The sequence below is a fragment of the Chaetodon auriga genome, chromosome 7 (assembly GCF_051107435.1).
Source record: "Chaetodon auriga isolate fChaAug3 chromosome 7, fChaAug3.hap1, whole genome shotgun sequence".
Lineage (NCBI taxonomy): Eukaryota > Metazoa > Chordata > Actinopteri > Chaetodontiformes > Chaetodontidae > Chaetodon > Chaetodon auriga.
The window spans coordinates 11325742-11352829 of record NC_135080.1 but is presented as its reverse complement, the minus strand read 5'-3'; the positions used below and the strand labels follow the sequence as shown (position 1 = coordinate 11352829).

Below are 27088 nucleotides of genomic sequence, written 5' to 3'. Positions count from 1 at the left end.
CAGGGCATTAACATTGCTCATTAACATTACTAAACAAATTAAACTGTTATTTAATCTGTTACATGTGCAACAGCAAAAATAAATATATACATATGTATATCATTCCTGATAAAACTGCCCTTTTGGAAGATTTTTACATACAGTAAAAGACAGTGATGGTGACAGTGACATACAGTAACTTTGGGCAGGTCATCGCCTGACAGCAAAGGTCACCTCTGTTCTTTGCCTTGGATTCTGTACAACCATGTGACCAGTGACAGACTGGTACTGAAAAATGACCCTGAACACTTTTACCTAGACCAGCTCACCACAACCAGCTCGGGAATACCTTACCACCCCCTCTCCATCGACACACATACAACACAGCGATGTGTCTCTCATGCTCTTGTATTTTTAGTATTATGGATTGCTGAAATGGCCTACAGAGCAAGTGGCCCACCGGGGTTTCTCCCAGTGCTCCTGATGACCAGTCTGGCTATGCATGTGACCACAAGGATCCCAGGCTTTGTGTGAAGGTTTGTGAAAGTTTAAAGGCTCAATAGTCAGTGCTTCATTTATTTATTTATTACATTTGAAATCAAAGGTGTGTGAGATGTCAGCCTCTTTCCTTATTTAGTGTAACACCTGGCAGTAAATATTTATACAATCTGCAGCAGTTCTTGGGCCAGCCTAGAGGTTGTGGGAGTCCCTGTATCATTAGTAACTTTCGATGGCCTGTGTCACTTCTCCTCAACACTTTGTAATAATGTGCACTGTACAGTATTTCATGCAAAAGGTCAGAGGATGTGAACACGCCACTTTTATCTTTATGCCTCTATGACTTGACATACTCTGGCTGGATTACATACTGTGAAGTGAAAATGAAGTCATGGTGACAGAGGTAAACATTGGGGGTGGGGTTTTTTTTCACCTGGCAAGATGTCATGAACTCTTTTTTAATGCAAATGATTTAGTAGACAAATGTGAACATCCAGCTTCTATCAGGCTTTTAGGTTTATTTTTCCCATTGAATTACCTCCTCCAGTTGTGTTTGTTTTGATAAATAATCACAGTATGGGACAATCTGCCTTGCAGCCAGTTGGAGGAAACAAAGCTTTACACACAGCAGCATGCCATGAGCAGCAGATTTACAGGCCAGCATAAGGATGAATTTATTCCATTCTATCTGGCAGATGGATTAAGTCCACCTGTTTTCTAGACAAACAAAAGTAAGAAGACAATAATAATAAAAAATACCTATCATGGTCCATACAGACAAAGACATAAATGTCTGTGATCTAGTGTTAAGCTAAGAGGGTATTCATTGCTGCTGAAGTCAATTTGGCACAAGATAATCTTAAAGCATCTCTGCTCAGGCTTCATGAAGGTGCCATCATTACAATTTCACAATTACAGGCTAAAAGACACTTGAATGTGTGTGTTTACCTGTTTCCAGCTGATTGGCAGATAGGCAGAACAGGCAGACAAACATGGAGATGATGTGGCAGATAACTAGCAACAGATTCAGGGAGGTGAGAATTGCTAGCAGATGCACACATGCTGCGGAATAGAAACAAAATAATCTGGCCACGGGTGACAAAAAGTTGCCCACATGTACACTTGGGTTGAACGACAGGAATTGAGGACACAGTATTTAATGTTCTGAAACAAATACACATTCTTCAAACCCCATTAATGCTTCCACACAACTGCCATAGCTGAATACTGAAGTCTGACCTTGATATGTCTTTATTACAGTAATCTACGGTTTCACAGAGGTGGTGATTCAACTAGCTGCATCGCTGCACAGGAACCCAGAAGAAACACAAAGCACAAAGTTGTACTCGCAGCCACACACGACAACAACAGTCAAAGCAGCGAAACTTCACAGGGCAATGCGGTTTTTGTTTTTTCAAATGAGGCATGGTTGCCAGTTTGATTTGTTTCAAACGTCTTTCAGCCAGAAACATTTGCAAGTTGAGGCTGGGGAGGGAAAATGAGCATACATCACCATGACATACAGTAAATACTGATATTTATCAATTTCTGGCATCTCCCTTGACTCATTTTACTACTTTATTGGCTCACACACACAGACAGATGCACAATGTACTGCACAGAGCCACAGATAATGGATGTTCAGTGAGGTCACAATATGTACCACAAAGCACCTTATCTTTATCCAATCTGTTTTTGCAGAATGACTGTGAAGACAAAGCAAAAACAGTGATTTTCACAGATTCCCCATTTATGATTTCTTCTTTAACAACATTCTTTACTAATTGATTAAAGAAGCAGAGCTGTAGCTTTATATTAGTGCTTTTTAAACTATACAAGCTTGGGCAATCAGTGCCTCCTCTAGAGCTCTGCTTGTGAATGATATTGGACCTGTGCTGTCCCATGTGTCAATACTTAAAAAAGATTTGTGGTAGAAGTCTGGAGTACTGCAGTCTGCCACTCTGACACCTCAAATCAATATCAGGCCCCTTTTCTTTACAGGTGTCTAGAGCTCTGACAGATTTTCACACTTGACTCTGTCGCAGATAGTCAGCCAACGATTGTCACCATACACTGCCTGTGATACATAGCTTTAACCTTTTCGGTCTGCTGAGTGGGAGTGAACAGACTGACTGATTACACAACATTGTCTACCAACCTGACAACTGCAAGATATAAGTACCTGCCAGTTGATTTTCATTTCACATTGAAATGAATGGGGAAACAACAGCTGCCCGGAAGGTGGAAAAACTAACTCAAAAAGATATTTTTTGGGAAAAATGTATAGGAACACTTGTATGATTCTGTACTTTTCAACATGAGATAATACAACTGTTTTAATAAGAAACAAATCAACAGATAGTGCAGCTTGTGGCAGTGTGAGTCACCAGCTGTTGGGAATACTAGCAAGTGAGCAGTGTTTCCCCAAATAGATTAAAAACAAATCATTACAGAGCTGCATGCACTCCAGCTGTGATACAGGTTAAGTGTCAAAAAGTGACAATTTCTCGCAGCAAGGCATGTATCTAAAAGGTCAGGACACTGCTAACGTTTCTGAAAGGTCAGATTCTTTTAAATTAAAAAATGGGAGAGAAAACATGTAGTGCCTGCTATGCCAGTGTTTCACAAGCCAATAACAGCTCCTCTCAACACAACTGATTCGATAAGGGATTACTTTCAGATGAGGCCGTGTGTTCTGTAAATTATAGATCTCCCAGTCAGCCGCTGCCATAGTGTACAAGAACAAACTGCAGCAAAAAGTGGTCTGAACCAACAGAAGTATTTGAAACCACAATAGCGCTCAAGCACAATCTAAATATGTCCTGCACTATTTTGTCATGCAGATCACGCTCATCCTGTCCCCAGCTGGCTCAAGCACGGACTTGTAGCAGCAGGCAGCAGCACTAATTTACAGTCAGAAAGCTATGAGTGGAGGTAATGATGGGCAAACATTCCCATTTGGCACAATCAAACAACACTGGGGCACACAAGAGGTTAGAAGTGAAAATAGGCTGCCACTTATTGACAAAAGTGTTAATTTTAGTCAGCCATTGGTGCCACAGTAAGAAATTCTTATGTAATTACTGAAAGTGTGTCTGCTACACTGAATATACAGTTGAGTAGAGCTAGAAGCTTTTTTCTCTCTTGGCCGTGGTATATGTTTGTGTATGTATGCTCTACTGGAAAAGCCACACTGCAAATGAATCATACGGTTTGAGGGGGAGTGTTGGATTTTCACATCACTGGGTTTAATGATGAGTGTAGCATCCAAGCATGAAATTAGGATAAATCACTTATTGTCTCTCTTCTCTCTCTCTCTTCTTACAAACATACACGCATTTTTTCTGTCTTGTATCTTCTTATTGCGTTATCATTTTCAATCAAGTCTCCTGAATATTTATCCTGTCTCAAACAGAAGCGCTGCATCTGTTCATGATTCATGCTTTTACACTAAGAGCACCATCCCTATGTTTTCACTCCAACCACTAATCCCCTTAACGTGGTCACCTCAGTTCTCTCTCAGCCTCGTCTCCGTCCTCGCTTCCATCACCAGAGCGTTTCCTTCCTGGAGGGTGGCTCGTGTACATACAGACACGTGGAGGTCAGAGTCAATGTAAAGTCAAGCTAATCTGCCATGACTGTTTGTTACTAAAGGTGTCCTTAAGGGGATCTGAATCAAAATCAGACAGACTGTGACATTTAGCGAGGCAGACATGCTGTGCTGCTACACCCTCAGAACATCTTAATTCACTGGCAATCAAAATCAAAAACTCCACGTACCATGACATAACATGGTTTTGTAATGTCACTCTACAATGTATGTAAAAATCAGCTTCTATTCTGTTTAATTTAACTTTCTATTCCAATACAGTTCCTTGTCACTGTCTCCAAAACCTTTAAGACTTTCGACTGAAAAACAAATGAAATGCTTATAGAGGCGCTTTAAGATTGCTATTGAATCTTCTCAGATTCTGTGATTAACAGTGATTACTTGCTTAAACACAAAATAAGCACAATTATACGATATTTCACAAAGTTTAGCAAATATTAAGTCCAAAAAAATTGATGGCAGAACTTAGTTTTTTTAAATTTTCAGCTTCATTAATCACCTCAGGACACCTCAACCTGGGTCCCTTCCAATTGCTGCAGCAGTAGTGCTTATAGCTGCTGTACAATCTGGATATGCAGATAACAGATATCAGACTTCCTCTTCTGTGCGCAGGTCATTGTTTAACAACTTGAGATGGAGAAATGACAAGAAGGACAAATTTCAGCCAATCTTTACAAACAGATATACATTTTTAAAAAAGACTAATTAAAAAAACTAAATCATCATCATTTGATAAACTAAACAATAGAGGGATTCCAAGATTGCATTTTCTTTTTTAACTGTGCTTCTGGTTTATAACTCCTAAGGGAAATATCTGGCTCTTTGGCTGCTAAACACTGCACAGCGTTCGCCAGCTAGTTGCTGCTGTGTCTGTTTGGTGCTAAGCAGGTGGCATCCAGTATGTTTTCGGAGCTTTGTCATTGAAAACAGCTGCCTGATCGATCCCTTTCACATTATTATTTGATAGATTGTCACCATAAAAAGTTTCTGGCAAATTTCAGATGTAGTATGACTGGTGCAGCAGTGATTGATAGCTGCTGCTGCTGCTGCTGCTGTGTGTACACCATGTATTCCTCATGTTGTGGGGACATAAATCTGTTTGCACTGTCACATTGTGGGGACTCACCTTCCTTATGGGGACAAAATGCAGACCCCCATAATGTTAATCATTAAATTTTAGGCTGAAGACTTGGATTAGGGTTAGGCTTGGCCGAGTAATGGTTTTGGTTATGGTTGGGGTAACTCTCCAGGAAATGAATGTAAGTCTATGTAATGTCCTCATAAATTGTGTATACACAACTGTGTGTGTGTGTGTGTGTGTTCTGCTGTTTCTTCATTTACACCATCACAAACATTTTTCTACAGAAGTTTCAGATTTTATTCATAATTAGAAGTTCGATGTCCCAAAGATAAAAATCATTATATAGATCAATAAACTGTACACAGTTCACAAACAGACACTTACTCACATACACACTCACTCAACCAATTAAATACAGCTCTACCAAAAAGATGCAGTAATTTCAGTGGCGACGCAATTACACAGATAGCTGTCACGGACCGATAAGAAGGTTAAATGTAGACATCTCCTTGGTACCTGAATGCTAAAAGCTTACTCATACATCAGCAAAGAGCAGAAGAAACTGTTATTATTACTCAGTCCAATGGGCCAGACTTTAGTTTAGAACATAATCCAACACATACATCAAACCGCTAACATTTAGAGGCTGGTAAAGACCATAATCATAGTTAGCTGAAGGATAAAATGTTTGAAATTTAATACCTGTTGCACAACCAGACCTGTATTTATGTACTTTCACTGAAAGCTTTCTACTGACCAATCAAATGTTCGGCTTTCTTTCAGGCTCCTACAAAAAGACCTGCCGCGCAGAGTTTCTCTGGACTAAAGCAATCCATATCTACTGCTTTCCCCTATCTGTGTCTTTTCATGTTGCATTGTTTTGCTCAGAGCTCTCATGGGTTTGCCAGGATAACGTGTTCTATTGAGTGTTCCATCATATATTGAATTGGAACCCCAATTGTGAAATAGTTGAAGGGAACCTGTGGAGCAGATTTCTGAGCTCAAGTGCGAGATTCTCATTACACACCCTACAATAGTGATAAGAAGAAGCCTGTACCAGAGAGAGATGAAGGAGTCGCTGAGAGGAGGAAAAACTGTCTGAACATTATTTGATGGCTCTTTCATTGTAGCTGCTGTCAGTGAGCGTTCCTCAGAGAGGAAAGCACACAACGAGTGTATCTGAGCTGACGTCCTCCTCAGTCATCCGCATCGCACTCATTTGGGTATGTGTCTGCAATTTCTCATGTTTTTTTTTTTTTTTTTGGAGCAATAATTGGACACTTTTCATCATCCTCCTCACCCTAGAGACAAAATTACAAATATGAGTTTGTACTTTGTTCCACACGGTTGCTCCTTCTCTGCCTCATTCCTCTTCAGGTGTGGAAGAATCTGCAGGCGCTTTCACACAGCAAATAAACCAAAAAGAATAGGTTGCCCTCTCCCACAGGGCAAATAACAGGTTGCTGTACAGGTCTTCACAGCATGTCACGACACACATGCAGAAGCGTACGTTTTGTGTGTGTGTGTGTGTGTGTGTGTGTTCATATAGGGATGCGACAAAATAAAGGAAAACAGGTGGGAGGGGGCACAGTTTATGAGGATTTGCGGGAGAGAGGTTATACGGGTCCCTTTTCTTTCTCCCTCCCTCATGTCACTCTCACTCAGAGCTGAGTGAGGCAACATCGTCTCCCTGCCTGACTCTTCACGTCACTGTGGGCTTCTTTATAACCTGCAGGAAAACATTTCTAACTCGAGATTTCTGATCTGTTACTAGAAAGAAAAGGAGTCAAGAAAAAAAGGCGACAAAGAGAGGAGAAGAAAATAAGCTCATTCGCTGAACTGAGGAGAGACCACACAGGGATATCTCCAATTTTAAAACATCTGCACGGGTAAGATACTCGATCTATATCCACTCATTCATAGCATTCATTAACATTTATAGATATGCATCCACACAAGTAAGCACACGCACAAACATTGCATCAACATTTTTCCACCAGTGTTTGCTGTATACACTTATTTTCATGGCTTATAATTAAAAAAGTGCAATTCACAATATGGTGTAATTTGCATAATTGTCTAATTACAAGTTTTATTTGCAATCATTTACTATTTCAGATTGCTGTTTCACAGCAGTATCATTTTATACGTACAACATTTTATTATCACCATAGAGGGGCTGGAAAAAATAAGCTTCACATCTGATGGAAAAGGACCTGAATGCAGAAATAAACTCTATCATAAATGCTGCCATAAAAGTGGGCCAAATTAAGATGAATTCGCAGCAATAAGCAGCAATGAGCATTTGTCTGGCAATCAACACTTTGATATGTGACTTTTCACAGCAGAGCATTAGCCAAACAGCAGGAAACCAAAGAGGCAAAAGCACCTGACCAAACTGCAGGCGCATCAGTCCTGAAAGATAACAGCTTTCTCACACGTGATTTGCAGGCTGTGGGTACTTTAGTACTTGATATGTGTTATGTATTCATGTGGGTATGATGTACATATATGCATATACATATTTTAGAAATATCTGGTGCTACTCTATTTTGCAATCATGTAGGCAAAACCCACATTCAGGTGTTGCACATTGAACAAAATATTTGATTTTTCTATGAATAATTCATATTAAATGTTTTATTGAGCTCTTGCCTGAATATAATGCAAAAAATAAACAAATAAAACTGGCAAATAACAAACTGCAGTCACAGAATGAAACTGACAAACATGGATAGGAAATGAAAATATGCATTTGGGCAGCTCACCCACAAAGACTTTCACCCATTCCCCAAATGTCTAAGTGACATATGAATAAGTAAAATATGAGGGGGACATTTTGCAAACTCATTCCTCTTGTGTTTTAAGCAACTTTAAAAAAAATAAACAATAATGTTATTAATTCATGTCTGTCAATGTCATTTTCTCAGAAAGCCGACTACTTTTGTCTAGATTTTAAAAGCATTGTTTCCATGTCGCAGCCAAGTTACTGCAATGTAATTTCAACAGGAAACTGACAATTTGTCTGGCACTCTGTGGCATCTGTGTGCCTCCTGTCAGCATGAATGAAGACCAGAAGGGAGGGTGCACTGCCAGAACTGAAAGCTGAATAGTACTGCATTTATAAGCTCTGTTATTAGAAAATAACACACTGCAGACAAACAGCAACACAGACATCAGGAAAAAGATCAAAATTACTCAAGCTTCTTGCTTTAATATGGCAAAGAAAACTAGTCTGGCAAGTAGGGAAGTGTTATTGTCCTATCTGCAAGGTAATACATGATTGCACACTCCCACCCTGCAGCATCAACAACCACAAAAGAGTTTTTGACCAGTAGGAAACTCTAGCTCATAAATTCTGCTGGCATTTGGCCTAACACAGTCAGCCTTACAACCTTAAATGCTGATTTTCTATTTCCTGCTTCCGTTCAAAGGCAAACATATGTGTTTGCATGTCTTAAATTATGACTGTTCCTGGGTAGAGCAAAGACTATTAGAGAGGCTTTGACCTCTCTTAATGAAAGGGTCAGTTGGAGATAATAACATTTAGACAGCAGGTGATTATTAGCCCTGCAGAAAGGAAATACACTCTCACCGCAGTGTGAAATGTCAGGGTACTGACTTAAACCAGCATCTGCTTCAGACTTTCATACGACTGCAGCTCAGACAAAACATCTCAGTTGTGAAGATGGTATTGTAGAGTGAAAAGAAATTCATTATCAACAGTTAAAGAGAACACAAACTCAAAAAGAGCACAAAAAGGGAAGGCGCTTTCATAAAATACTTGGCAGGTGATTGATTGAATCCTCTGTCTGTCATCGTCTATCACAGTCTAGAGAGTGAAAGTCTTGCCAAAGTCAGTCAGGAGGGAAGCAACAACATTTTTTCCATCACAAAAAGCCTTCAGTGCTGTTCTTTGCTCTTCTTTCAATGAAGACATACTCTCTAGCTCTGATATAACATGCTACAGCAGCATCTACGCTAATCTTTCCCCCGCTGTCGTCACGCCCAAACCACACCTGTCCAGAGCTGCCAGCAGTTCCTCACAGGATGCTGATCCAGCTGCCTCGCAAGGTAAAAACTCTTTCTGCCATCCACTTAAGGATGTGCACTAAAACCATCATTTTGTGTGGTAACAGCACAGAGTCAAAAGGAGCAGGCCTCCTACATCCCCAATTGAAATAATGAGGTACACCATTAAGTCACCTCATCAGAATTGCATACAATCAACTTTGACCTCATTTGTGTTACTTATTTGTCCGGCCTCTGCCCCCAGCTCTCTTTGGATGCCTAAGCAGCCTCAAAATGATGGAAATGCAAAATTTATATTAAGTGCTTTGGTGCTCAGAAAATGTCAGGGGAGTCAGAGAGAGCAAAAAAAAAAAAAAAAAAAAAAAAAAGGACATGAAGGAAGACAGGAAAGCAGTGCTGACAAAATAGGGTAAGAGAGTCGTTAGGAATTGTCCTCCCTGTTTTGCATTTCAAGGGTTCACGATTCTCATCACGCCCCACGAATTAGCTGCAGGGTCTGGATGGCTTCCACAAAGGCCATGGCAACAGCGTTACTAGGCAAGGGTGAGTTTCTTCCAAGCTGTCAGATAATGTAGACGGCATGAGACCAGATGGGATCAGAAAAAAAAATGACTGTTGTTGATTGTGGCCACGTGCCTTACAAATTAGAAATCAAAGACACAATGCAGTCTGCCACTGAGAGACACCAGCTCTAAAGTGAAGAGTGCTCCTCTGCAAGTAATGGTTACTAACAAGTTTTGAATTGGACGTGGAAAATATTTTAACATGCCCTTCAAATTGATTGCGCTGATGTGCTGCACATATTGAATCAGGGGGCTGGATCCATCTGCTAAAGATTTTATCAGCTGGCTGAGAGCGAGGGGATAGAACAACTCAACCTTTCTCAACCCAGACTTTATAAAAGATTCTCTGTCATCATCTGTAATGGTGCATAAAACAACCTCAGCATGTCAAAAATATGTTGCACTAAATCATGGCGCACAGTAGGTAAAATGAGCAATAGTGATACTGAGTGATACTTCACCCAAATGTTACACATCACAAAGGTGGATGGTAAGGGTGGTCGTTCCCTCTTCATAGGCAAAAGTAAGGAGAGCAGTTTTAGTGAAAGTTAAGAGGGAAAAGAAACAGAACATCTACAGAAACTTCTCAAACCATTTCAGCATCATAATGTATCTCTCCATCCACCAGGCCTATGAAATGATGAGAGTTTTAAATTTGCTATCCACAGTAGCTGACATCCATTTCTATTTGTAAGACAGGCCTTACAGACAAACCCAGTGTCCAAACTCATGGACTCTCCTGCGACTCCACAAGGGCTCAAGGTTAATCGCTGTTTAATCGTCAAGTGCATGAGGGCTCTGTCCCAGACATCCTGAGCCCTTTATGCACCCTTTCCATAAGTTCTTGTTACTGCAGACTTTGCCTGAGGGAGTTGCCCACTATTCATATCATTTAATTAAAACCACAACCTAAGATCTCACTTTTTGGCCTGGAACTGAATTCTCTATTTAAATCACTCAGTTTATTAAACAATAAAAAAGTCATAAGTTTAATACTGCAGATTTTGCTTTTGTTTGTACACTGCATACTACATGCACCATTTTGGCCCAATCAGTACATACTGCTAATGCAGTAGCCGGTCATGGTTCTGCATGGACAGAATATGCAGGGCCCATTTTTACGGACGTGTCTGTGCTCATTATAACCGTAATGTGCAGTAAATTGATAGCAAATGCTATTATGCCTGCTAACATAACCATATAACAGTCACACAATGAGATATTTTTAATCCTTTAAAGTTCTGAGAAAATGACTGGACTAACAATTTATCTTCTTGACAACTCAATACATACATAACAAATCAGTTTAAGGTGAAGTGAGTTCACAGTGACATTCCCTCTTCATTATATTTTTATAGCTGTGGGCCTATATCCACGAGCTGCACTGATGGGGCAGCAGCAGCCAGAAATGGGATTTAACAGCTATTTGAAGGAAAAGGCACCAGGGTGCATAATGCTCCAATGCATGATACATCACTAGGCAGCGGTGGCCAAAAATACATCCATCATCTGTGACTCTCTGGACATGTCAGTAAAACTCATGAGCACTCATTTATTCTCAAACTCAGTTATTTTTTCTTCACACATTAAAAAAACCTTGTGGGTATAATTCACCTCTCGCCAGAACAGTTTCAGAAAAAATCCACAGGTGAGATTAATCACAAAGATCTTGACATATGTATCTCCGTGAGGATGAAGGATGTTTTTGTGGCACAACGCACATCAGTTAATTGCTCTTGAACAAATTGTTAGCCATTGCATTTTCACTTGGTCGTCCAGATCTCCAGGGAAGTCTTCAAAGGGCTTACAGTATCTTTTATTGTGTCAAGTCATGCAGTCACTTCTGGTTTTATTTCACCAAGTTTTGAAACATCAGTTGCTGAAAAATCATCTGAAATATAATAAGAAATGTATCATATGCAATTGTCTTGACTATACAAGTGATCCCAGATGAATCCTGGATGTGAGGTTGATTACTTATTTATGATTCTTGTAGTACTTATTGATTGTCCGTTGATCATGCCCTTCCCTTATTTTAAGGTTGGCTTCCAGGGACATGGATATCCTCATCGATGAGGATATCAGCGTGACTGGTAACACCATTCATGACACAGCACTAGAAAGACTGGAAGGCAACAAAAGCCAAGGACTCAACCACAGTGACCCCCTGGACATGTTCATCGGCATGGAGCTTCTTCTCCGTTTCAAGTCTCTCTTCCTGCCTCTCTACTGCCTCATAGTGGTGGTGGCTGGTGTTGGGAACTCCTTCTTGTTGGCTTGCATCTTAGCTGACAAGAAACTCCACAATGCCACCAACTTTTTCATCGGCAACTTAGCAGCCGGAGACCTGCTGATGTGTTTGAGTTGTGTTCCACTGACTGTGTCTTATGCCTTTGATAGCCATGGCTGGGCTTTTGGGAGACCCCTCTGTCACCTGGTCCCTTTGCTGCAATGTGCCACAGTGTTTGCATCAGTGCTTTCACTCACTGCCATTGCTGTGGACCGCTACATTGTTGTAGGTAAGGGACTTAGCATTTTGCAGACTAGGGGTAATTTTTATCCTCAGTATTTGCAGGATTTGGAAACTTGTTTCTTTGGGACCATATGGTGTTGGTATCAAAAAAGACACTGTGATAGACAGCAATGCATGCTGATTACACATCCCTCTAATGCAACCTGGGGCTACTGAGATTACTGTTACTCTTTTTTTCCTTTCTGTCTCAGCTCACCCTGTACGGAGGAGGATCTCTGTGTGGGGTTGCGGTGCAGTCACCCTGGGTGTCTGGCTTTTATCTCTAGCCCTGGCTGCACCGCCATCTCTCTACACACAATATCTGGACCTGCGACCCACTGGCATCGACCTGGTCGTGTGTGAGGAATTCTGGCCCGATAGTGGCAATCTGCGACTGCTCTACTCCTGCTTCATTCTCATAGCCTCCTATATGATCCCGCTGCTGTCAGTCAGCATATCGTACTGTGCCATCACTGTCAGCCTGAAACGCTATTCAATACCTGGGGAGCCATCCAACAGCCAGCAGCACTGGAGCCAAAGGAGGAAGCGGACTTTCTCTCTGCTGGTGGCCTCAGTGCTGGCCTTCGCCCTGTGTTGGCTGCCCCTGCAGGTGAGTCTTACATCTAGACTGTTAGATCCAAAACTAAAGCCAAACTATGAGTCAGTTCTACCTGGATAATGAAATATGTTCAGTGGAATTTTAGAAAGATCTTGATTTGTGAGTTGGGAAGATGATCAAGTTTAAATTCTTCTGCAGGTATCTGCTATAGCAAATCCTAAGCTCAATAGCAGTGACGCAATAAGAAAGAGTGAAGCTTTAACTGTCCATGAGATGATTAAACACTATACATCATTAACCACAGACAGTCATCACCAGGCAATTTTCTCTACAAAAACAACAGTACGTCCACAATGAGCCATATAAAGGCCCAAGAAAATAGGATTTTGTCATCATATTAATGGAGGAATAGGGCAGGGTAGTGTGGTAGTGTTGCACTCGGGTGGACTCGGGGTCAGATGATCGCCTCCTGGTGCCACCATGTTTGCAGCAATAGTGCCTTCTTGGATGCCCCTATGGTAGATGAAATATGGTAACGTGCCCTTTAGGGTTCCCTTCCAGTGGATAAAATGTGATGCTGTGACACACATGCTGCTCTACATATTAGAAAATGACTTGGCCTCTATGTACCTCTAAACAGCTAAATGGTTAATAATTTCCTACATTTTTATTACAGAGGTGCGGTAGTCGTACTTTAAACCTGAGTTACACAAGGAAACAATTTAAATCTTATTGCAACCGTTTCTCCATAAAACATTACAACAACTACATGCAGCTAGCTGGTCTACAGGACATGGCAGCAATGTATTTCCCCTGTTCAGAGCTCTCACCTACTTCCAAAAGTCTATGGCATTGTTACAAAGTAGTTTTTCAGCCTGCTGTCATATATTGTTTGTGTTTGCACACATAATGACATACATATTCATACTTAGCATTTGTGAGTTTTGTTCAGGACAGGCCTCTCTCTGGGCCTGCCTGCCAGAACCCCAGCCTTGAATGTGCAGTCACATGATATTTAAGTATGATCTACTGACATCATACACAGCCCCCACAACGCAATCATACACAGTACAAAGAGCTTTAGGGTGAGAACTGTCGTTACATTTTACATCAGAACACGTAATTGAACTTATGGGTAGATAAACATCACTCATGAGGACATTGGTTCTCCTGTAGTATGACAAAATATAATGTGTGATCTTATCCGAATCCCATTTAGCCTTACAAGGCACTATAAACCTCACAATTCATCTCAGGAGGACTATCAACATCAAGAATGAAAGCATGGGCATCAGCAGTGCTAATGGATTGGTCATGCCACGGTGTTCTGTGGCAGGGTTCACTTATGTAAGAATAGCTATGTGCTGGTAAGAGCAGTTGGATGGATAATACTGGTAACATCACAGGAGCATACATTTAAATAAAGGTCAGCATTCATATCACCAACCATATAAACATGTGGAATGATAATCATGAATAAAGAAATTTTTAAATGCAAGGCTATTCAAATATATGTCCTCATTCTGTCAACACTCATAAGGTGTCTACATTAAGGATAATAAACTCTATGTTATTAATCTTTAACTGTATAGTGATACACCAGACCTGATAACATTTGAGTCCAGTTTTTCCTAAATCATCTTAAAACAGTTTATCTTAAACACAAATTGCCACAGTTTAAATGTTAAGTGTAGCTGTAGCACTAATTGGCCAAACTGCACCAGCTGTAGAAATAGCTGACTTTGACCCCCTAACTCCCACTTTGATCGTCTCATTATATCACCACACAACAGTGCCTTCAGGCCAGAGCTTCAGGTTATACATCTGCAACATCGTTGCATCCAATGCACACTTTAAATGAGCTGTATCTGTTGCTCAGTGACAGTATGTTGACAGTTAACTTCACGGCAAGCTTTTCTTGAAGATAATTGGACAGTGTCTCTGCCTTCGCTTGGCTTAGGCCTCCTCTGCGTAGGTTTTGTCAGCGCACTGTTGTGCCCGGCAGATGGACCCTCGGTATGATTCCTTATGCGCCCTCGCCAATATCGGCCTGAAGTACAGTCCACACTGTGCAGATGCTCCATCTTGCAGAGTAGGATTGAGACACCCATGTTGTTCAACTTCACAGGCGGCAGCTCATCCAGGTAGTGGGAGATGAATCACAGGATGTCTTCTCCACACTCATTTAACACTTGAGACAACTTTTAATATTATTAACATCCTTCTGGTTGTCTATAAACCCACCCACTATTGCTGAGTATCAGGGCAAACTTCAAACAACACCTTTCTTGAAGACTCAATGCAGTGAGGAACTTCAGTAACTCATTATCTATGATAACTTTATTTCCACCGTCTGGTAAATCATAGGTTTAATCGAGGCTGGCTACAACCAGGAACAGGTGGACCTCAACACTCTTTCCGCAATCTTGGATTGGAGTGTCTCACACATATTGCAGATACATTTATGAGTCCTGCAGGGCTACAAGTATGGCATACTGAGCAAGGCAAACAGTTGGCTTTAGTTTGAGTGTATTTTTAAGAATTCATTACAGATTTAGAGAATTTAAATGTGGCCATGGCTGTAACACAAGTTTTTCCATGTCACTTTGTAGGTGCTGAACCTGTTGCTGGACCTTGACCCAGACTTCCACATCATAGGCAAGCGCTATGTAAACATCCTACAAGTCTGCTGTCATTTAGTGGCTATGAGCTCTACATGTTACAACCCCTTCATCTATGCCTCACTGCACAGCAAGGTGCGCATGCACCTGAGAGGCTACTTCTGTCCTTGTCGTAATCGCCAGAGAGGGATGGTGGAGAGACCAGCATCCAGGAGCTGATTTCACTCTGTGCCTGCCTGACATGCAGGGCCCTGTATTTGCCCACAAGCTAACATGTTCACCCCTTACACCAATGTTAATGTCTGAGGTGTCCAGGAGAAAGTAGGACAACTGCTCACCATCCATTTGAACCAGATTTCTCCACGTATTTCCAGCATTTCGTGACTTCAAGACATTTGGTCTTCTTTTGTACAGTGTCACCAGAGGCAGTGTTAGACAAGGCAACTTACGACAAAGTGGCGAATAAGCAGATCTAGACCAGGCTGTAGTTTAGTATGATGATGATGAAGAAGATTAATCTATCTACTGGGATCCCTGTGTTTTTCTTGGATGGCCGAGCACCTGGTGTAGACATTAAGCAGATCCTGCAGCTTTGAAAAGGCCAGCATCGGCATAAACAGATCCTCAGGCTGAGGGGCTCTGAGCAGACATATGCAGGAGAATGAGACCAGGGGTGGCTACACTGCTCATAGGGCCTGGTTATACTTGAACAGTAATTGCTTCACTTCAGGGAACTGACCGAACAGTGAACCCTTCTCACCAGACAGGAGTTACAGACGAAAAGAAAATATGTAAAAGACACAATGTGATTGTTTTTTTGTTTTTTGTCTGTGGTACTGAATGTGCATATTCTTATTATCAGTTATGTCTCTCCTGTATCACATATGACCTCCGTAACATTAGATTAATCATGCTGAAATACACATTGCCTGTCATTTTAGTGTTACTGTGTGGTGTTTTGTCACTATGCTTTGGCTTTGCAGTCTAATTTTCTGTGTCATCTGGGCACATGGATAAATACTCTTGTGTTTGTGCATACATATATAGTGTTGACACAAGGTAGGTGGAGGGACCCAGGTGCAGACTTGGAGACACTATGGGTAAGTGGCAATTCTTCATTTAAGACTAAGTACAAAAGAAACTGATCATTCTCAATGCAAAACAGATGTTGCAGAAAACTAAAACAACTGAGAGGCTGACAGCAAAAAATGTGGACAGTTTGTGGGTGGAAAAGATCAATATGTACGGCAGTGAGAGATAAAAATCTGCACCGTATTTGTCACCTTCAAACCTCTGTGTGCAAAATGTAAGCAGTACCAAAGTTATAAAGGCGTTAACTGATGAACAAAGTCTCAGTGTTTTGCCTCTGTCTGGAAAACAAGATTGACGCAATGATCAACTTAATATTCAGAGCATGAACAGTCAGAATAAAGTCACTCATAAGCATTAGCGTGCTGCTGCCACTGGTGCTCAGTTCTCATGAAGTGTGATTAATGCTTTCTTTGTTTGACAAAACCTGGGTATCAAGTCAATTTTTGAGCATGCCTTCTGTTAAAAGACTAACCGGAGAAGCGGCTAATGTGATCTAAATTACAGTTAAGCAGCATTAATTCTGTTCAATGAGTTATTCAGAGTGCTACAGTCTGATGAAACAAAAGCTGCTGCTGTTAACTGGAAGGGATGTAACAATGCATGAGTCTACGCACAATAAGAGTATCATAGTGCAGGGCAGATTGTCCATCAACAAACCTAAATCAGGCCATTCAAAAATGTCAAAACACCACTTGTTCGGTCAGCCAGCTGAACGAAAATACTGAGTGTATCTTAGTGTGAAGTGGTGAAACCAAGCTCCTTCTCCAAGTGTCACCTTTTTACCATTTATCAGATTACTGCCATCTGTTGCTCAGCCCGTCGTCCTGATATTTTTCTCTAAGTGAGCCTTGAGACTGCATTCAGCTCTCCTCAATTTGATTTTCACCCTGATGTTCTTTCTGAAAGTCATTGTTTTGCTCTTGATGAGGGAGGCTGTTTTGACTTAAAAAGTGAATTTCACCTTCCTCCAATGTCATAACGCCACACACAATCTCAGCACACAGCTAAAACCTCTGCAACTTGATTTGAATTCTTTAGCATTGGGGTGGTGAATCTCCGACCTCCGCGCCTTATACAGCACGCGAGGCAGTTTGATCCGGCCGGTGAGCAAATCAACGGTTTCAGCAATAAAGACAGTAACATAAAACTGTGGATTTGCACGTTTTCCGAGCGGTCCCTGAATGCAACATACGTATGGCGGTATATCACGTCAGTGCGTCATGGCGCCTGTCAACAACACGGAAGTAATTAGAGTCGCGTTTTCCTAGAGAAATGGATAAACGGTTCTTTTTTTGTTGAAGTGAGAAAGTGAACCAGAGTGTTAGAGTGTTAGTTTGTGGGATAGGCTGACAGAAGAAGAAGAAGAAGAAGGCTAACCTCGAGCGTCATTACAGCCACAAACATGCTAAACTGGATGAGCTACAAGGACAAATACGCTTGAATAAAGTTAACGGTCTTCGGCGGAGTTTGGATGCCCAACAGGCAGCTCTGACAAGACCGCATTCTGACAGAGACAGTGTTATGCAGGCACGTTTCCTGGTGAGCGAGCTAATAGCTAAGAAGCTAAAACTTCATTCAGAGGAAGAATTTGTGAATGAGTGTCGCTGCCGCGGAGCTGCTAGCTCCAGACCGGCGAAATTGTTCCAAAGTGTCTGTCTGGAGTAATTCATAAAGACGACCTACAAACCTGGACAACCAGCTGCAGGTAGCATCATCATCATCATCGTCACTACCATCTGACATCAGGCGCCTCACCAAAGAGAAGCAGCTTCACTCAACACAGAGGTTAGTGTGGTGTATGTTGCCAGGGGTACTGCTAAGATAACGGCAACGACAGGTTGCAGCGGTTAGTGGTGACTCTGGTGATGTGCTGCCGGTGAATTCTTACATATGGCACCTTTTAAAGAAGACAATAAATGGTAAAGACAAAATCTAAAACATGACACCCAAGCTGTGGAGACGTTATTTTTGCCTTTTTTTTGGAACATTTCTCAAGGCCACTTCAGATGTTTGGATAAGGCTAAGAGCTGCACCACTTTGTTTGCTTAATATCACAATGCATTGATATACAAACTTTGGTGTTTCAAGATCTGTATTTTATAAACAGACTAAGCTCCTTATAGTGAGGATTTGGACTTGCTTGTCCCCTGGGCTACCAGACAGATTTCACTCTAACCACCTCAAATTATGAGCTCTGGCAGAGGAAAAAGATGTTACATGAAAAGGAGAATTTTCAAAATGTGATGCAGGCAACTATATTGAGTCAACAGAAACATAAGATTGCTGTAATAGTGTATGGTATTCTGTACAAAAGTACTTCTCTGTATGTGTATTCGAGCCATTGAGGAAGAAAAAGAATATGGTGGTCATGTGCAACTGACATAACCACAATATTGTTCAACATTGTGATGCACATCAGAGTGCAAGTGAAGACCGCAGGCGTTATAGTGTGCTGCAGCAGGTATAAGAAGTTCTTGCTAGTTCCTGCCTGTGAATTGAAACTGTGGAAAAATGTTTTGTGTCTCTATTTTTAAACCTTTGTACTTGCAGTACTGAAAAAAACAAAAAAACAAAAACAAAAACAATTCTAAATGATTGCCTGGAAGCTATTACGAATAGATTTTCTTAAGTCTCCATCCATGCATGTGTGTGTGGGTGTGCGGGCAGCAGGTTTTTGGTTGGGTGTTTGTCATTTCCTGATAGAACGCTTTGACATTTCAGAGTCAGGTGTGAACAGCGTTACATTCAGGTGCAAAGCCACATCTTTATTTCTGTTTCTGAGAAGACATGATACAACTTTTAACTTTTAAATCTACTCAGAAGTGATACTCTCCCAGGACACTATTTTTGGTTCATGTATAAAATCTAATGCAGTCCAGCACAACAGCTTTGCCACATGTTCCACCTTTTATGTATATGTTTGGTGTTGAACTACTGGCCTGCATTTTGCAAGTGTCTTACTAATACACCTCTCATTATAATGTCCAGTTCAGCACCACTGCAGAGTCAATCAAAACTGAGCATCATCATCTATGTAAAGGTAGAATTTATGGATGATTCAATTGCAGGGGATTGCATTAGATTTTACACTTGTGCTTAATAAAGTGGTCACTGGGTATCTATCTATATACAGTATATATGTAAAATAGCTGTTCAGGCAGGCAGTGCGAATACATTCGCTACATAGAGCATATAAACCTTATAAATGTGCATTTCTAAAAACTCAAACACACACTCAAAATACATGCATTTGAAACATTTATGACATATTTGAATAATGTGATTTAATTTAACTGTGGCAGCCTGCATGTCTGTAGTTACAGTGCATAGCGAATTACAATAATTGATCGTCCTACTTATTGTTTTGCTAATTAAACATCAAATCTAATGATAAACCACTTTGGGATTGTGGTTCAGAGATCTTAGACAAATTGAGTTTGATTATTATTAAGATTCACTGTTTGATTGGAGACACTTAATAACACAACAAGCAGCAGGAGAGCAGCAGTTAAATAGAAGTATAAACTGATTAGCAGTGATTGCTCATTATGGTAGAAGAAATTAAAATTTATTTTCTGTTGAGTGGTGTTTTGTATGTGTCACAATACCCAGCTCAGTGTTAAAATAACTTCAGTCTCAGAATAGTATCGTGGATGTAATACATTTAGACCAACCCTGTGTTATGAAGCTGTGAGTCAGAAAACTAATCAATGAAACCATATTGATTTCCCAGGGAATCTGACCGCACCATGAGTTAGCTCATTAAAAACTGAGTCTACAGAAAATGGATCTGTAATATCTTGGGCCTAATGCCACAAATTGATCGACTGCAGTTTTGGGTAATTTCTTTAAAGTTAACTACATTTTAACATTTGCAAATTGCTTTTTCAAGTAGAGCTTCTTCAAATTGCCTCTAGCTTCGACTGGTACTGAGCTGAAATGATAGATCGATGGAAGGACATCTTGTGCAAACCTTTCTCTGGCCCAGAATGTGACTGGACAAATGAATCTTCTCCAACAGTGTCTTTTCTTTAAAGGCTGCCATTGTTCTGTTATTATCCTTTATGTCAACATTAATACATCAGACCATTTCCAGCTTCCCTAAACTGTCTATCGCCCATTTGTTCTCACTGAAGGCCTAGCAAAATCTTCAGTCAGGCATGGGTTAGGGTTAGGGTTAGGGTTAGGACAGGACAGTAGGCACAAGTGGGTATGTGGAGTTGGACTTGTCTTGGATCCATCAGAGCTGCTTTATTACAAACAGTCCAGCTGTATACACCAGAATCGTTCTTCCAGCTTTTTGTGTGAAGCTGATCTTGTGTAAATTCTAAGAAAATTTCCATGTTTCCGTGTAATCCCCACAGCAATTACATGCAAGACTGAAGATGTAAATCTTGACAGGTATATATAGTTTCATTGTTTTAAACAGGCTAGGTACTTTCCTAAAACAGTCAAACACTGGCTGTTAGGCAGCGTTACTCAAACGGTTGTAAATGTTGCATTTGTTATTGGGATTATTTTCGGCTGGGGACAACACATATGCTGCTTTAGTGAGCAGGCAGCAGGATGGTGCCTAAATTCATTGTAATGAAGGAACATGTTACCTTTACTGAATTGGTTTCAGCTCCTCAGGTGGCTTGTTGGTCAGATGAGTTCATTTGTTTTGGTCTTTTCATGGGATTTAGTGAAGAGAAGAAAAATATATAATATCACCAGCCTTATCCCTCAAGTATGTAACACTGTGCAACGGGAAGCTTGTGTGCAGCCCCGTCAGAGCAAATGCGACATGTTTTGAACGAGAGTTATGACACCCAGATCATGTTTGTACCAACATAATAAGAGTATTTGCAAAACCATATCAGCAAAATGGTCATCTTATTTGTTTTCCTACATCCACTCATCATGGACTGGAAAAAAACACATTGCCAGAGAAGATAATCCAGCCAGCAATTACATTTCCGCTTAAGTGAATGAAGCAAAGCATGTTATATGAGCTAGTTTTCAGGAGACAAGGTCAGTGTATACCCTATAGACTCCAGACTCAGCAGTATAGCCTTTTAAAGAACAGGAACTGGTTGTACAAACCTTGACAACCTCAGGCTTCATACTGGTTATATGCCAAGTACTCAGCTGGTAATGTATCGATGTGCCCCACAAAGAGCTCTATTGATGCATGAGAGAGCTGCTCGATGAATAATGCACAAAATACAAAGCAAAGCAATAACAACAGTCTTAATGTTGTTGGTTCACCTGCGTCCTCTTCCTCCTCTTTCTTTCTTCACCTGTCTGCCTGCCTTAGCCTGTCTGTTGTAGACTTGATTTACAGTGAGTAGGAATATAAGTCAGCAATGTCAGGAAACACTTTTAACACAGCTTCAAATACTACACTGGGAATAAAACTGTGTGTGTCACACAGGTCTCCTAATTGTGCCCACTTGACACATGGTCAGCACACAGCTGTGCAGCATTTACGATTATCTTCATGAGACGGTAATGGCAAAGTGCTTGGATGTCTGAGTTTATCGTCTCCCAAGGCCGTCCCTCCCTGTGGAAAAGTATAAAACGCCAACTACAAAATTGATCACATTTTTTCTGCATAAACTAAACAACCGAAAAGCTGAGCACCTGTTCAAACCACTGGTTTATTTGGATTTACATTCAACATGTTTCACTGACAGCCAGACACTGAGCACACACAGTCATGCTTATGAATGTTTTTTCATGGCATGCTTTAGAATTAATGCACTTTTAGCTATACCAGAGTCACATAATCACAATATTCTTGTGTAGATTGGAGGGAAAACACAAGTGCTCTTCAACTCCACCAGTATCTAACCACAAGCCAGAAGTGGCCGCCACTGAAGAACTCTTGGGAGTGCAGAACCTGGGAGTGCAATCCAATTACAGAGCTCTGAGATGCATCTTATCCAACCCCCTCGTCTCCACAGTGCAGGATGTGATGGAGAGAAAAAACAGACAAAGGCGGCATTGCGGTCCTCTCAAAGGATTTTGATTGTCTGCGGACGAAGGGTTGATTATGGGATGTAAATAATCCTGCTACTTACTCGCAGACTCTGAAAACGACGTGAGTTTCCACAGATATTATGCATAATTGTATACATATGCATATACATGCACACATATGCGTACAAATGTGCACTTGTCCACCCACATACTGCGCAGCTTATTTGTCATATTAAGTTAGTATTAGCTGTCCCTCTGTTGTATGCAGTTAGGGCACAGTCTGTATCTGTCGGTGTCTTTTTATGCCTCCTCCAGCACTGTTTCACCTCCTCCTGGACTCCGTTACTGACCAGCACATACAGCACGGGGTCCACCATGCAGTTCAGACTGGACAGTGCCAGTGTGCACGAGAAGAAAAAGTGCATTTTTTGTTCAAACTGGCAGTAACTTTCGTGATTGCTGTGGTAGAAGACTAGCGAACGTAGGAGCAGGAGAATGTGATATGGAGCAAAGCAAAATGAGAAGATCCCAATCACCCCAAAGGACAGCAGGCGGACCTTCCTCTTGACCTGGGCGCTCAGGCCGGGACTCTGACCCACGGTGGCCAGCACCCTCCAGTAGCTCACCGCCAACACTAGCAGGGGCAGCAGGAAGCCGACGCCCACTCGAAGCAGGTTGAACAAGGCAACAGGCCGCTCCATTGGGTAGGTCTCATAACAACGGTCGTTATTGTCATCATGGGCGTCTTTGAGATTATCATTGACCAGTACCATGATGTGCAGCGCCACCACTATAACAAAAACAGCCACACACTGTGTCCAGGCGTAGCGTGATGTACGATGGATCTTGGAGCGGAGCGGGTAGGTGATCATCAGGCAGCGGTCCACGGAGATACAGCAGAGCAGGTAGATGCTGATGTACATGTTAGAGTAATAGAAGAAGCCAGCTACACTGCAGGACATAACACCTAGCCTCCAGTGGTGGTCCTGCCGGTAATAATTAATCCAAAGAGGTATAGTGAAAAGGAAAAGCATGTCAGAAATGGACAAGTTGAGCAGAAAGATGCCCAGAACATTTTGCCGCCGCATCTGCTGCCAGATGGGGCCGAGTGTCAGCACATTGAAGATCAAACCAAAGATGAAAGCCAGGATGTAAACAGACATCAGGACGTCACTGATGGCACTGTCACCAATTTTCACACACACTGTTGAGTTTGTGGCGTTCATTGTTCCGTCTCTGTCACCGCTCTGCCGCAGTTAGAAATTCACCTGCAAGAAAATAAAAAAAGTGAGCAAAAGTGATGCAGGAAACACAAGCTTATGCTTATGATACTTTAAAACCCACAGTACAAGCTTGGACAGTTTGTATCCTCCATCCTATTTCGTGGTTCAGTGAGCTCAAGAGATATAATCATTTGGGTGTCGTCTGATGTTTCTGAACGTGACGCAGTTTAGCTAGACATATGGTGTTTGGGCAGAGAGTTGAGGTTCACCCCCTACAGAATATACAGGCTTAGTCACGCTGTGTGACGATAACGGTTTGCATCTGCGGTACTAATAGAAACTGAGATTGCTAAAAATTCCCTCCTCAATGCCTCATCCTCTCTGTGTAGAGAAAATATCTCACGCATTTCCTTCACAAATGTCCAAGTTCGGATGAATTCGATGTAGAAACCACTGCTCCAAAGCCCCCAAGCTGATCGCAGTGTTTTATGTTAATGCCACAATTTGCTGAACTGTCTATAAATTGTTGCACTTATTGCCCTGCATGGTCTAAATGTGAGTGGCAGGCAGGGGCGGCACAGACTGAACTCGCAAAGTGACCATTTGTATTTTACCGTAATCAATGCTTAACGCGGCTTAAGTCCAATTTATCGCCGCAATAAGAATTTGTGATTCTGTGGTGACAGAACAAGCCACAGTCAGTTATTGCAAATTTAGATGTATCCTTAAGAGACTGACTGACGTTCCACTTTAATGTCTGATGTAACAGTCATCAGCTGAACTGGATTTCTCCCAGCCGAGAGGGATTTAAATGTTTACTGCGGCTTGACAGATGAGTAATATGAACTCCTTGCCCTATATGAATTAATCAATTAATTCCCTCCCTGATTTACGCTGTAGATGCATGCTCAGCCCCAGTTCATCATAGAACTGTGGGTGTCAGGCAGACACATCCTAGAAATGAGTCTGTGTTGCTGTTCTGATGCTGAAATAGCACAGAAAGGCCAAAAAAAAAGTCTCTCCTCAAGGGAGATCCCTTGAATCGCTTCTTTCTAGGCAACATATGGTTGCTATTTCTTATGTAAAATGACAACCCCGGATAGCTTATCTTTTATATCTCTATTTTATTTTGTCAATTTCCTGTCTCGTCTCTAAGATTTCAGCATTAGGAAATTAAACCTGTGTTCTGTATCTTCATGAACATTTTCTGCATCCCAGTGGCAGCTTTTGATATTTATTTCCTCTCCACGTTCTGTTCTATTGCTTCGGCTCGGCTCTGCCGTGTTTACAGGCTCAGGAAGCATCTAATGCCATTAACGTCTGGACAGAGATAGGCTGTCCCATCCAAACTCAATAATGGAGAAGCCATTTAGAGGCAGACCATCTTTAGCAAACGGTAATGTGTGCCTGTGCTCATGTGCATGTGTGTGTGTGTGGGTGTGTGGGTGTGTGGGTGCATGTGCGTGCAAGCGTGTGGAAATGGGTTTGATTTAATGGCTTATTCATAAAATGTTCAAATAGTGTGAGTGGGGAAACTACATTGATTGTGGTATCGGAAAGTTTTGCTCATAAATCTGAAACCTTTTCTAAAATTGTCCATAGGCTGCTGTTTAATCATCAGTCTGGCTGCTATGACTAACCACAACTTGGTATTCCCCTATTCACTTTGTTCTCTAGGTTTTACCATCAGTATGGATTCTTTTTGCTTTCCTGTCATTTACGAGTATTCATCTTTTGGGGGGGGCGGGTTTCACGTTTTGAAGTGTTTCTGATTTATTTTATCACATAATCCTAATACATGCCTGCTTTACACAGCTGGTCCAAGCCTCAGTCCGTCCTTTCGTCCAACTGAGCCAACTATGTGTTTGTTAATATTGTAAGCTGAACTAAGCCTGGTTGTTATTACGCAGCCTTGTCACCAGGCTTTATAAGAACGTAACTTCAAGAGGGGGAATGTGCTGCATGCCAGACCTCCTTTACCAAAAAAAACAGGAAAACATGTTTTATGTTTGATAGCTTGCCTCCCTCGAACCGAAGCTGTGAGCTGTCAGAGGCATCACCTGTAAAGAACATTCCTGTGAATTTCCACTATTTCGTCTAGCGGTTCTCTGCTGCACCCCTCAGCTTGCTGTAGTGACCACCGCTGGGAGAGCCGCAGAAAACATTCAACCCCGACAGAGAATCAACATTTCTTGCCTAATTATATTTGCAACGCTGACTCACACCGCCTCAAGCCTACTGTCTCTCCCTTGTCCACTGGGGATGAAAAGAAAACTGGCAAAGAAAGTGAGGCTTCAAACTGAATGGATGCCTTTAACACCCTGTCGCGTTTTATCCTTTTCACTCTTACTTTTTAAGTTTTATTGAAAGTCTGGGGTCATTTCCAGACCTGTAATCAGTAATGATCTCACCTGCTGTTTTTGGTCAGAAGTGTCTCTTGATTGTAAAAGCAGGCTGTCCAGGGGCTGAAGAGTTTCAGGCACATTCCACAGCTGTCTCAGGTTTGGCAGGGTTCAGTGCAGGAGGGTCAGAGGACGAGCTTCAGAGTTGCTGACGTGCTGCCAAGCCACTACAGTCCCACATGGTCTCTACGCTGTAATCATCAGCCAATGCGATAACTACAGAGTGGTTACTCTCCCTGTCCACTGTCTGGTTTGTCTTTGTCCTGGATGAGATGACTTGCCGTTGAAATGTCAGCAAGGAGTGCGTGGAGAGGATGAGGCAAAGTACAAAAAGGGGAAGACACATGTAGGAGGAGGGAGGTTTGGTTTTGCACACGTGCGTGGGGGAAGTGGGCTCCAGGGGTGGGGAGAAACACTAGACTGTGATGGAACAGATATGATGCATGCGTTAATACCCCTAGGAGAAAAATTTAAAAAATCACTCTATAATATGGGAACTGCATTATGAAAACAGAATTGAAATTATGTGCAGAGATCGTGATAAAATGTCACGTAAACCTTGATTCCCCCTTTTTGCTTTCACTTTACTTTTATGAGTCTTTCAGCGGTGCAACCTGTGTAATCATTAATGGGGTTTTTCATGTCTTCGGCACAGCTTTCACTTCATCATTTTTCTCCCTCGCTCTTAATTGTAGTGCATTTATTTATCTTTATTTAGTTTGTTTAACCTTTATGTAACCAGGAGGTCCCTTGACGTCAAAATTTCTTTTTCGAGGAAGGCTTGGCCAAGATCACCCTGACAAAGTTACAAAAGTTATAAAATCGAGCGTGTCAAGAACAGACGGCGGACAGCTGGAAAGAAAAATCAAGGCTGTTCAAAACACACCAGGGGAAATAAACAACAACACAAAATCCAGCCAAGGAATAGCAGTTGCAGTTTGAACCCACCCAG

The 27088-nt window shown here is 41.5% G+C and overlaps 2 protein-coding genes across 2 annotated transcripts; one reads left to right on the top strand and one right to left on the bottom strand.

Annotated features, from left to right (window-relative positions):
- Window positions 1-6821: 6821 nt before the first annotated feature.
- LOC143323629 (prolactin-releasing peptide receptor) lies at window positions 6822-16798 on the top strand. The gene is made up of 4 exons (XM_076735585.1): window positions 6822-7057; window positions 11804-12282; window positions 12488-12885; window positions 15447-16798. The coding sequence occupies exons 2-4, from the start codon at window positions 11820-11822 to the stop codon at window positions 15672-15674; spliced, it is 1089 nt and encodes a 362-aa protein (XP_076591700.1). The 5' UTR covers window positions 6822-7057; window positions 11804-11819; the 3' UTR covers window positions 15675-16798.
- Window positions 16799-22225: 5427 nt separating this feature from the next.
- Window positions 22226-26430, bottom strand: gpr184 (G protein-coupled receptor 184). The gene is made up of 2 exons (XM_076735557.1): window positions 26146-26430; window positions 22226-23779 (listed from the first exon to the last, which is right to left on the bottom strand). The coding sequence occupies exon 2, from the start codon at window positions 23735-23737 to the stop codon at window positions 22739-22741; it is 999 nt and encodes a 332-aa protein (XP_076591672.1). The 5' UTR covers window positions 23738-23779; window positions 26146-26430; the 3' UTR covers window positions 22226-22738.
- Between the last annotated feature and the right edge of the window lie 658 nt (window positions 26431-27088).